We start from the raw sequence: 11,317 nt of genomic DNA on the forward strand, positions 1-11,317 counted from the left end.
TTTGCACTTTAATTAAGTTAATTAATCTTTTATATAATGAAAAATTAGTGTTATTCATAAATAAATCTATATCATTATAAATTGCAGTTAATATGTAAAGATAAGATTTTGTTTTATCTTATAGAAGTAGAGATATTAAATAACTAATTAATATTTATATTTAAAAGATATATATTCTCAAAAAAGAAAAAATTTGGTGAGTGAATGAACTATCTCTTTTAGGCTTTGTTCACTTGAATGGATTTGGAGAGGGTGGTTGAATGGATTCGAGGGGATTTGAAGTTGTTTATTTGAGTGGATTTTGAAAGTAAGTGAGAGTGGATTTGGAAGTAAATAACAAAAAATTTACCTTCAAATCCTCTCAAATTCATTCAAGTGAACAAGGGCTTAGTGAGACAAAACAGAATTTCTTCAATGAACAAGTGAAGCTACATATTTGTTTTTTATAAACTAGAGAAAATAAATATTTAAACAAGTGAAGCTACCATACAATTTTCTTTTATGAATATATACATGTTTTTAAGCAACTAATAAAATTATTTTAAGCAATTTTCTTGAATTAAGTGCTTAATTAAGGCTGTCTGCAATCTGCAATCTGCCTCAGCAAGCATGATCCCTCACTAGCTACATTTGCATGCCCTTTTACAATAATTATAAAACCTTCCTATAATGAATATTTGTGATTTTCTTTTTGATTGTATTGTTAATGATCATTGTCTATGTTGAAGAGGAGTATAGCTAGTGTTATATGTGTTTTTTTTTAGGGTTAAACATGTTTTTAGTCTCTAAACTATTGGCCGTTTCTGGTTTTCGTCCCTCTTTCAAAGTATGGTACAATTTGGTCCTCATTATTTTCGAAACGTTCGTTTTAGTCCTCGAATTTTTGGTTTTAGTCCTCATTTGTTGCTAAATGAGGACCAAATTTTTTTAAGCAGTGTTTAGTTTTCGAGGACTAAAACGAACGTTTCGAAAAGAATGAGGACCAAATTGTACCTTACTTTAAAAGAGGGATGAAAACCAGAAACAAGCAATAGTTTAGGGACTAAAAACATATTTAACCCTAAAAATAATTAGTTAGTAATGCGAAATTTATTTATGTATTATAATTTAATCATATATATGATCTTTATAAGATTTTCTTACGTCAAAGATAAAATACATCTATCCTAGAAATAGGAGAAAACGAATAGTTAATGACACAGTAACAATATATCTGACAAACTTAATTATAATAAGATTTTGAATGTTATAAAACTATATTTTAAAAATGGGTTTTTTTTTTTATCTACATGAATGTTATATTTTAGTCGTATTTGATCTAGAGGAATCATTAAGCTTTCAGATCTTCATATATAATACAAGAAACTAAAATTTAACTATCAATTTTGAGTTTCAAATTTAATAATTCAACAATTGAGTTGTTCATTAAGAAAAAACTGTACTCAGGTTGAAACATAAAATGGATAATTATTTAACCAAGATAATGTTTAAAGTTGAAATAAAAGAAAAAGCAAAGAAAAAATAATCATACTAACACAAATTCAATTATTGATAAAATCATAGACGGATCTTTATTAATAATTTTGGAAAAGCGAAAGTAATTGACTCAAAACTTATATATTTAATTACTATCACTATATAAATTGAATACATCATTTAGTATTTTTTTCAATATATTATATATAATTTTAATTTTTTCCAATATATAAATGTAATTTAAAAAAGTTCTAAGAGATTTGGATGGATAGGGCACTTCCTATCTCTTCTAAGGTCTGCCCTGATAACATTTTTAATGGAAATTATATAACATCACAACTTACACTTAAAGCTAAAACAAATCCGTTCATTGTTAAATGTGAAAATTGTACAAATAAGACATAAAAAAAAGGGTTAAATATGTTTTTAGTCCCTAAACTATTGGTCGTTTCTGGTTTTCGTCCCTCTTTCAAAGTAAAGTACAATTTGGTCCTCATTCTTTTCGAAACGTTTGTTTTAGTCATAAAAAACTAAACACGGTTTAAAAGTCCAATTTAACACAATTTAATTTTTTTTTCCACCTTTCAAAACACCTTTTTAATAACATAATATTAACAAAGTTTAAGCTCTAAAGTACATGATATCTTAAATATGATATTTGATTATATCCTTAAAAACGTGGGAAAATGTTTTAAAAATTCAATGCAGTTAGGCTTAAAGTTGTAAATAGTTTTGGACTTTCTCGATTTCATTTGATGAAAAGTACACGAAGAAATTAAGATACATGGGTTGGCAGAAATAATGAACTTAACTTCCACTTGAACGTGTTTTCTCAACCCCAACACAGGTGTTTCACATGTAGCTTCTTCAATCTGAGACAATAATTGTATGAACAAATTCACAATTTCATTTACTTTTTAATATAATGTTTATGTTTGTACTGTTACACAACGTCAACCATACACCGCAAATGCACCGTAGCCACTAACTAACGCATTATCATCTTTCGACTCTTCCCATGTCACTGTCTGTATATTTATGCGCGAAATTATGGCAACCAAGCTTTGGCTAAAACTGGTGAAGGTTAATTACAAAAAGAGAACTCCATTATTCCAAACTTCGGTGGAGCAAAATCATACGCAAAAGACTTATAATAATATATTTGATGGAGTAATTTTGTGTATACAAGTTGAAATGTTTCCCAGAGAACATTTGTGTCCAAGGCTCTTACTGTTTGTTCTAATGGTGGAAGAGAAGTGATGGAACAAAAGTTGTGTATTTGGGATGAGAATTTCATATAAAATTGTACTCTGAATCAATTTTGGGATGACAGTAATAGGAATTTCCCGGAAGAGAAGGTATTAATTAACTTTGGATATCGGAGGCTAGTATCCATCTCGGGTGGGTATATTTGTATTTGCATCATAAATCTTAAATTATGGGTTATATTTATATTTACAAGTTTAAAATTGATTAAAAATATTAAGAGATGAATTTTAAATATAACTCAACCTTACAAAACTGGTTTGTAACGTGAGATTTGTATTTACATATATATTCTAAATTTAGGACGTAGGGTTTAAGGTTTATAATATGTTTAACAAACACAAATCTTAATAAGTTAAATTTTAATATGACTTTGATATTATGTTAAAAAGTAAATTTTAAACCTAGTTTAAGCATATAAAATTGGTTTGTAACATGAAGTTTGTATCCATATATATATTTTAAATTAATTTTATCTCTAGTCAATGTAACATTTTCAAACATAAAAATAAAAATGGTAACTTTTGTAACACTTTTGTATTTGAAACGACAATAAATTTAAGACTTTGATTAATATCATATTTGGTCCCTATTTTTGTTCACTTTGTTCATTGTAGGGTTCGACTTTTTCGAGTGTTTAATGTGTTTCCAATTTTTATAATTTTTGTTTAATTTAGTCATTTTTTTCTAATGGTCTCTAAATCGTTAACAACAAAGTATTCACATGAGTAATCAGTGAATGAGGTGTTCATTTTTTACATACGTGCAACAAAGTATTCACATTGTCACATCATCATCTTCAACCTCTCAACATAGAAATTATAGTCACCACAGTCAGCCACCACACACATCCACCGCATAGTGTTGGCCAAGCGCCACAATGAAACACTTTCACGCATATATCATAAACCAATATACGCAATTCTTTAAATAAATCCTTAAATCATAAATTCGTAAATCATTACTTCATAAACAACATTAAATCATAAACCAAGATGTAGTTCCATGTTTCCTTCTATTTCTTACATAATAAAAAACAACCAAATATTCCACCCAGACAACCAAAATCAAAAAATAGATCACACATTCATTATATCTATTTTTAAAACAAAATACTCCAAATGCAAGTCTATTAAATTCGAGTTGTAAACCCAAATTGTATAAAGAAAGCAAAAATAAAAGACATGAATTGAAGGCAAATGAGATATGGAAGATGAGTCGAAAGAAAATAAAAGTGAAAGTTTGAAACCCTATTATGGGTGACAACATGTAGAGTGAAAAGAAAAAGTGAAAGTTTGAAACCTTATGGACTGACCATGTAGGCCAAAAACTTATTAACTAAATGGTTATATGGATATTGTGTCGTTAAAGATTTAGATGCTATTAGTTAAAATGATCAAATTGAACAAAATTATTTTTTAAAGTTTTTTTTAGAAAAGTACTCCTTTTAATAAAATAATTATTTAATATGTTTGGATAATCTCTTTAGAAAAGTAGAAATGTAAAATATATTTTTTCTACAAAATTACTTATAAATAATAACATTTTAATACAAACTCATTATCTGTGAACATTTCAGTTTCTCTTTTATAAGCATGGACAGTTCATTTATTCTTATTTTAATTGATGTTGACATTCCACACTCCATTATTAGTTTACCAACTTCAAGAATACAGTATTTTTCTTTTATCTCTTCAACTTTTATAATTTCATTGAGCTTTAGCTCAGAACATCGTATGATCCTTTTTATCATTAACAGATGAAATGATACTTTTCTAGTTTTCTATTATTGCAGGTTTTGAAACTTCACTCAAAATTAAGGGTGAAAATTTGGTTTAAATTTTAAATATATACAAATAAATAAAGTGTGAGAAAGAATTTTCTAATTTGTATAATTGAGACAGCCCAACTCATTAAATTGAATATATATATATATATATATATATATATATATATATATATACATATATATATATATACTAGACATCATATAAATTGAAAGAATAAAAAATTCTTATCTGAAAAGATAAACAAGAAACTAATAAATAAAACTAAAGAAATGAAGTTATGTTTTTTTTTTCTCTAAAAGGAATCAGAAAATGTGGTAGAGAGATAATGTAATTAATTGCACTGAACCCCTGAATCCAGGACAGTGAAGCTGGTGAACATAAATTGTGTTTTGTTGTGTTGGTTATAAGATTTGTGTTTGGAAAGAGTGACAATTAAGGTTTGAGGTTCACGAAGAGATAAGGAAGGGTATTTCTAATAATACCACATTCAACATATTATTTATTACGGTGATATTTTAACAACATTTTTTTATAATATTTTAATACTATTTAATTATTATTATGTGATTGATCGATGTTGATGTTTATAATTATTATTATTAATTATGAAGTAATTTTGAACGAATCACAAATAACATGTAAATAATGTTAAAATGTTGTTAAAAAAAATATTGTCGAATTATCATTATACTTTTATATAATAAGAATTGATGCTTAAGTTGATATATAAGACTGTTTAAATATTTTATTTTACTTTTTTGATATATTTTTAGACATTAAATTGTGATAAAATTTTACGTTTTAAAATAAATAATATTTTAAAAATATGTTATTTTGAAATTTTGATTTCAACTTGAACTTGTATAGTAAATTCATTTAATTCATCTATTTAAACTTTTCCAATTTATTAATAAATAATTCAAATTAAATTTACTTACTAAATGACTCTGATCTTGAATGAACCAGTCAATTAAACTAAATGATCCGTTTTAATGCCACTACATTCCACATACTTAATATCTGTAATATGTGTAAGAAAGTGTAGGTGGTATGTGGGGAAGGTTGAAGGTGAGTGTGGGATGTGTGCATGGCAATTCAATACTGAAAATAATGCAGAAAGTGCAAGTGTTGTTGGAGATGATGAAGTTGTACTTGGGGAAGGTTTCAACTTTCAGACAACACAACACAACACAATGCAATGCATGCATGTTCAACACGTAATCAAACCACCATTTTAATTCTATAACTTGAAAATTATTTTTTATTTTTTATATTGTATAATTTAAAAAATAATTTTGACTTCTGAATTTCCTAATTTAAAAAATTTTTGGGTGGCAAAATTTTTTAAAAAAATTATAAAGATAAAGTGAAAGTTTTCATATTTATGAGAATGCATATAAGGAAAGTATAGAGGTGTAAGTAGAAATACTCTTATTTTTTCAGACATGGGAATTTTTATTGGGCTTTAAGCCCAGTCTGTAACCAGCTCTGCAGGGCTACAATTCACACCCTCAGCCTTTGGAGCCACCTCCATCACCACCACTGCTACCATCACAATTGGGGAGTTGCTCCCTCCACCCCCACACATCTCTTCCTCCACCTCCCCTTTACTTTTTTGCCCCTTCCTCCATCTTTCCTTTACTATTTTGCCCCTCAGTAAAATTTTATTTTTAAAATTATTATTTTTTAATTTTATTCATTTATAACATATTTCACTGATAACCTACGTAGTTCCTTGTATGAGTAAAATATTTTTCTGCAAAGTTTGGTGATCGTGAAAAAAATTATCAAGCAATCTTCCTCTTGTTGTCGGTGCAGTACGTGGTACAGTGCGTTTGTGGTGTAGTGTCCTTGTCGTGGTTCCTCTCCAGGTACGTAGTCATAATCCTTCCTATAATCCTAAACCCTAAACCCTTCCCATACTTCCAATAATTCTTTTAATATCGAAGCCTATAATCCTTGCATGAGCCGCAAAACGCAGTAAAATAAAACCGAAACATGAAAGGAACACTGCCTCTGGACGGATGACATCCTTCAACGGATGTCAACATCCGTTTAAGGCGAAACGGATGTCAACATCCGTTTTGCCTTAAACGGATGTTGACATCCGTTGAAGGATGTCATCCGTCCAGAGGCAGTTTCCTTTTACGTTTCGTTTTTATTTTATTTGTTTATTTTATTTACAGTAATTTATATTTAAATTTATAATTTTAAATGTTATATATGGTTAGTTTTTAAACCTAATAATTTTGTTAAAATATGAATTTGTTATAGATGATTTTTGTATCTTTAATTCTTTAATAATTTGATAATTATATAAAAAATTATTTATTACTCTATTTATATCAAATATATAATTTAATTATATTAATATTTTTATATTTATTTGATTAATTATTAATTATGTTAATAAAAGTCATTATAATTTTGTAGGTGATTATTATTTAAAATGGATGAATATCTTCATATGGATTCTCAGATTGGTTGTAGTTTGAAATCTGATTTGTCTTCATCAATTAGCAAAGTTGTAGAGAGAGATTTAACAAATAGATTTACAACAAATGAAATATTTCATTCACGGGACCACTTAATTCAATGGGTAAGAGGGATGGCTTTTGATTTAGGATTTGTTGTGGTAATAGTAAGATCTGACATAGCTACTGGTGTACGGGGAAGAAAAACGTATGTCAAGCTTGGATGTGAAAGAGGGGGAAAATATAGGAAATACAAAGCTGATGCAGTGGCTAGTGTATACGGCACTCGTAAATGTGAATGTCCGTTTAGATTAAAGGGTAAACCATGTTCAGATGGGGTCGGATGGGTGTTGAAGGTGATGTGTGGACATCACAACCATGAGTTGGCTGAAACTTTAGTGGGTCACCCTTATGCTGGGAGGTTAAATACGAGTGAGAAGTCATTACTGGTTGATATGACAAAGAGTAAAGTTACACCTGCAAATATTTTATTAACACTCAAACAAAATAATGATCGAAATGTGACAACGATTAAACAAATCTACAACGCAAGGCATGCGTATAAACGATCATTAAGAGGGTCCAGAACTGAACTACAACAACTTATGATGTTGTTGGATCGGGATAAGTACATTCACTGGAGTAGGTGTGTTGATGATTCAAAGGTTGTTACTGACTTGTTTTGGACACATCCTGATGCGGTGAAATTGTTAAACTCATTTAATGTTGTATTTATGATGGATTCCACATATAAAACAAATAGATATAGACTTCCGTTGCTTGAGATTGTGGGTATGACGTCTACAGGGTTAACCTTCTCAGCAGCATTTGCTTTCTTGTCTACTGAAAGGCAGAGTAATTTCACATGGGCTTTGGAAAAGCTGAAAGGTTTATTTTTAACATCTGAGGGTGGTCCTAAAGTTATTGTGACTGACCGAGACTTGGCTTTGATGAATGCCATATCAAGTGTATTCCCTGAGTCATATCAGATGTTATGTCGGTTCCACATCCTTAAAAATGTTAAAGCTAAATGCAAAATGTTAGTTCATTCTACTGAGGTTTGGGAAGTGTTGATGGATGCATGGGAAAATGTGATGGATTGTGCTGATGAAAGCTTGTTTGCTGAGTATGTGAATGGTTTTGAATACGCAAGCAGATCATGGCCTTTGTTCTTTGAATATGTTAATCAGAATTTGATTATTCCGTACAGCACATACTTTGTAAAGTTCTGGACGAACAAAGTAATGCATTTAGGGAACACAACCACAAATAGGTATGTTGTAATGTTATTTTATTTATTTGTTTTGTAGATAAATATTTATTTGTACTTGTTGAAGTTTTTCTTTTGTTTCAGGGCTGAATCTGCTCATTGGAGCCTGAAGAAAGTTCTGGGCAATAGTATGGGTGATTTGTGTTATTGTTGGGATAGTATTCATAACGTCATTATCTTACAACACAACAAGATTAAGGCGTCATTTGAAAGTAGTTCGTTGCTCAGGAGTGACTATTTTAAAGGCTACATATAAAGAGAACTTATTGGGCGTGTGTCTCGATATGCATTGGATCTCATTGCTAAGGAATTGAAAATAGTGCAGCAGATAGGATTGGACTCCTCAAAGTGTGGATGCGTATTGAGACGTACATTTGGTGTCCCATGTGCATGTGAATTAGCACGATATGATCCTAGGATGATCCCTATAGGTGAATTTCATATCATGTGGCGAAGATTGCATTTCTCAAATGTTGAATTAAATGAAACTAAGCCTCAGTTATCCATTAAAGATGAGTTGAAACAAGTAGAAGAACGATTCAATGAGGTTGACATTGGCGGTAAAGTCACCATCAAGCAGAAGTTACTTGAGATTGTTTGTCCTACATTGACATCAATGGTCCCTCCATTACATAAAGTCAAGACAAAGGGTGCACAAAAAAGTAAAGTTAAACGAAGTGAAAGGTCTACTACGCGGGATCCATCATATTTTGAGTATGTGGACGCCTTTCATTCAACCATAGAATCTTCATCTGTGAGAAGTAAATTACAATCAAAGCCAAAAGCAATGAAGAAAAGGAGAGTTCCAATGATAGACCAGTTTCATTCTACTACTCACCCCTTCATTGTGGACGTTGTTGATGTTGTGGCTGATGGTCACTGTGGGTATAGATGCATTGCTGCGTTGTTGGGACTCGGAGAAGATTCATGGCCCGTTGTGAGGAATGAGTTGTACAAAGAACTCAGTGCTTGGCGTGATGACTATGCAAGCCTAGTAGGAGGCTATGATAGACTAGAAGAACTGAGGTCCTCTTTGTTGGTGCAGTCACTGTCCGCGGTAAGTGTTTCCCGTTTTATGTAGTTTCTTTATTACATGGTTTTTTCTAACAACTTTTATTCATAACAGGCTAACACGAGCAAGTGGATGACATTACTAGACATTGGTTATGCAATTGCTAACCGATATAACGTTATCTTAGTGTGTTTGTCATACTCTCAAAATTATACTATCTTTCCACTACGTTCCACACCACCTTCTGATATCACTCAACATCGCTTAATTTGTATAGGACATGTTCATGGATGTCATTTTGTGCAGGTAAGTGCATTTTGTTATGAATTTATTTTAAAATTACTTATCACTCAATTATATTTTGTTATTTGTATAATGTAGGTTAAGCTACAAGAAGGTTGTCCGTTGCCCACGGTGAATATCTCTGTGAGAGTGGAACTCTGCCTAGGGCTCTGCCACCTCATGGCACGTGGTGTGGTGTCATCGTAAGAAGCTACCAACCGCCTCCTCCCCATACTAGGGAAATGTTCGTATATCCAACTCTAAAAAATAATTATTCAATTAAATTTCATCCATCTTCGAACATGGAAATAAATACATGAAATAAATGTCAAAGTTATAACTGTACCTGAAATAGAGTCAAATATCCAGCCATCTGCTTCGTGGAGGCGAGACTCGCATCCCCGAGCTGGTCGTACAAATAGGCGAGTGCAGCAACACCCCAGGCATATCTGCCACACGCGTGTACGTCTCTAAATAACAATAAGTAAGACACGCGTATAGAACTGGCACTCTTATTTGCAAAAATTGTGCATCCTACTAGATGCAACAAATATGCTCTAGCAGCATAGTCCCAATGCTGCGACTCACACCTCTGAACATATATCTCTCTAAGCCAGCTGAGTCTGACTTTCGGACCACGTGCGTCCTCCATCTCAGAACTTGCTGTGCCACCATCAACGCCGAGTAGTTGCACAAGGGCTGTACGAGCCTCCTCAAACTCCAACTCCTCCAAATCACACATTTGCCCCATCACGGGCAGGTGAAGTAATGTCGAGACGTCATCAAGAGTAATCGACATCTCCCCTATAGGGAGATGGAAACTACTGGTCTCAAAATGCCACCTCTCTATGAATCCGAGGAGTAACCCCTTATCAACGTAATCATAACAAATCCCTGTAAGAGGCATCAAACTGGAATTCAACACAATGTCTTGAATTCCCTCGTGGCATGGTCCTAACTTATTTACTTTTTTTCCGTGGGAGATCAACTTCAGTGTGTCCCCTCGATCCTACACATCAATATTTAATAAATTTTCTATTAAAAAAATAATAAAATAAATTTTATTTTTGCACTCACCCGGCCTTGGGAAATAGCATAAGCTACATGCTGAACATAGTGCGTCAGCAATGAATGATCGTGTGGACCTCCAGGAAATCCAGCGACATCCTCTTGTATGTCATGAACATCTGCATGCTCCTCCTCATCGTCATCATCGTTAGGGGCCTCAAATGCATTCTCCTCTCCATGAGTCTCATACGCCTCATATGTTTGTTCCTCAACGACTCGCTCCTCAGCTATGGGGTCATGCTGGATAGGAGGTGCCCGACTTCTACGAGCAGAAACGGTAGGTCTTCTTCGCGCTTCGCCCTGCGACGAACTCTCTCCTCGAGAACTCTCTCCTCGAGAATTAAAAGATGCACCACGTGTTCTTGCCATTTCTAACAATAATTTGTTTATTTAATTTCAAAAATTAAAATAAATTATTGTTTCAAATATCATTAATAAACTATAAAAAATGCAATTCAAAATAAATTAAACTAATAATAATTAATTTATTAACTTACAACAAAAATTAAATAAAAGAAACAATTAGCTAATTAATTAAAATAATATATTTAAATACATTTTCATTTAATTATTATTAAATTAATTATTATTGCAAATACAAATTTACTATAAATAAAATAAATACAAATACAAATTTACTAATATTAAATAAATTAAATTGATAATATTTATTTTAAGA

At 31.3% G+C, this 11,317-nt stretch overlaps 2 protein-coding genes across 2 annotated transcripts; one reads left to right on the plus strand and one right to left on the minus strand.

Annotated features, from left to right (window-relative positions):
* Positions 1 to 7,140: 7,140 nt before the first annotated feature.
* LOC108336891 (uncharacterized) lies at positions 7,141 to 9,357 on the plus strand. The gene is made up of 4 exons (XM_052867104.1): positions 7,141 to 7,652; positions 7,770 to 8,279; positions 8,361 to 8,417; positions 8,535 to 9,357. Exons 1-4 carry the CDS (start codon positions 7,141 to 7,143, stop codon positions 9,355 to 9,357), a joined length of 1,902 nt encoding a protein of 633 aa, XP_052723064.1.
* Positions 9,358 to 9,638: 281 nt separating this feature from the next.
* LOC128193506 (protein MAIN-LIKE 1-like) lies at positions 9,639 to 11,007 on the minus strand. The gene is made up of 3 exons (XM_052867105.1): positions 10,648 to 11,007; positions 9,917 to 10,579; positions 9,639 to 9,830 (listed from the first exon to the last, which is right to left on the minus strand). Exons 1-3 carry the CDS (start codon positions 11,005 to 11,007, stop codon positions 9,639 to 9,641), a joined length of 1,215 nt encoding a protein of 404 aa, XP_052723065.1.
* Positions 11,008 to 11,317: the final 310 nt, after the last annotated feature.

This window comes from Vigna angularis, chromosome 8, assembly GCF_016808095.1.
Source record: "Vigna angularis cultivar LongXiaoDou No.4 chromosome 8, ASM1680809v1, whole genome shotgun sequence".
NCBI lineage: Eukaryota > Viridiplantae > Streptophyta > Magnoliopsida > Fabales > Fabaceae > Vigna > Vigna angularis.

What these genes read in the sequence shown, in the direction of transcription:
- LOC108336891 (XM_052867104.1), top strand. Translation starts at nt 7,141, where the DNA reads ATGGCTTTTGATTTAGGATTTGTTGTGGTAATAGTAAGATCTGACATA. An exon ending in GGGAACACAACCACAAATAG is followed by an intron (nt 8,280 to 8,360) that starts GTATGTTGTAAT and finishes CTTTTGTTTCAG; the next exon opens with GGCTGAATCTGCTCATTGGA. An exon ending in GGCAATAGTATGGGTGATTT is followed by an intron (nt 8,418 to 8,534) that starts GTGTTATTGTTG and finishes CTACATATAAAG; the next exon opens with AGAACTTATTGGGCGTGTGT.
- LOC128193506 (XM_052867105.1), bottom strand. Translation starts at nt 11,007, where the DNA reads ATGGCAAGAACACGTGGTGCATCTTTTAATTCTCGAGGAGAGAGTTCT. An exon ending in ATGCTATTTCCCAAGGCCGG is followed by an intron (nt 10,580 to 10,647) that starts GTGAGTGCAAAA and finishes ATTGATGTGTAG; the next exon opens with GATCGAGGGGACACACTGAA. An exon ending in GATATTTGACTCTATTTCAG is followed by an intron (nt 9,831 to 9,916) that starts GTACAGTTATAA and finishes ATTATTTTTTAG; the next exon opens with AGTTGGATATACGAACATTT.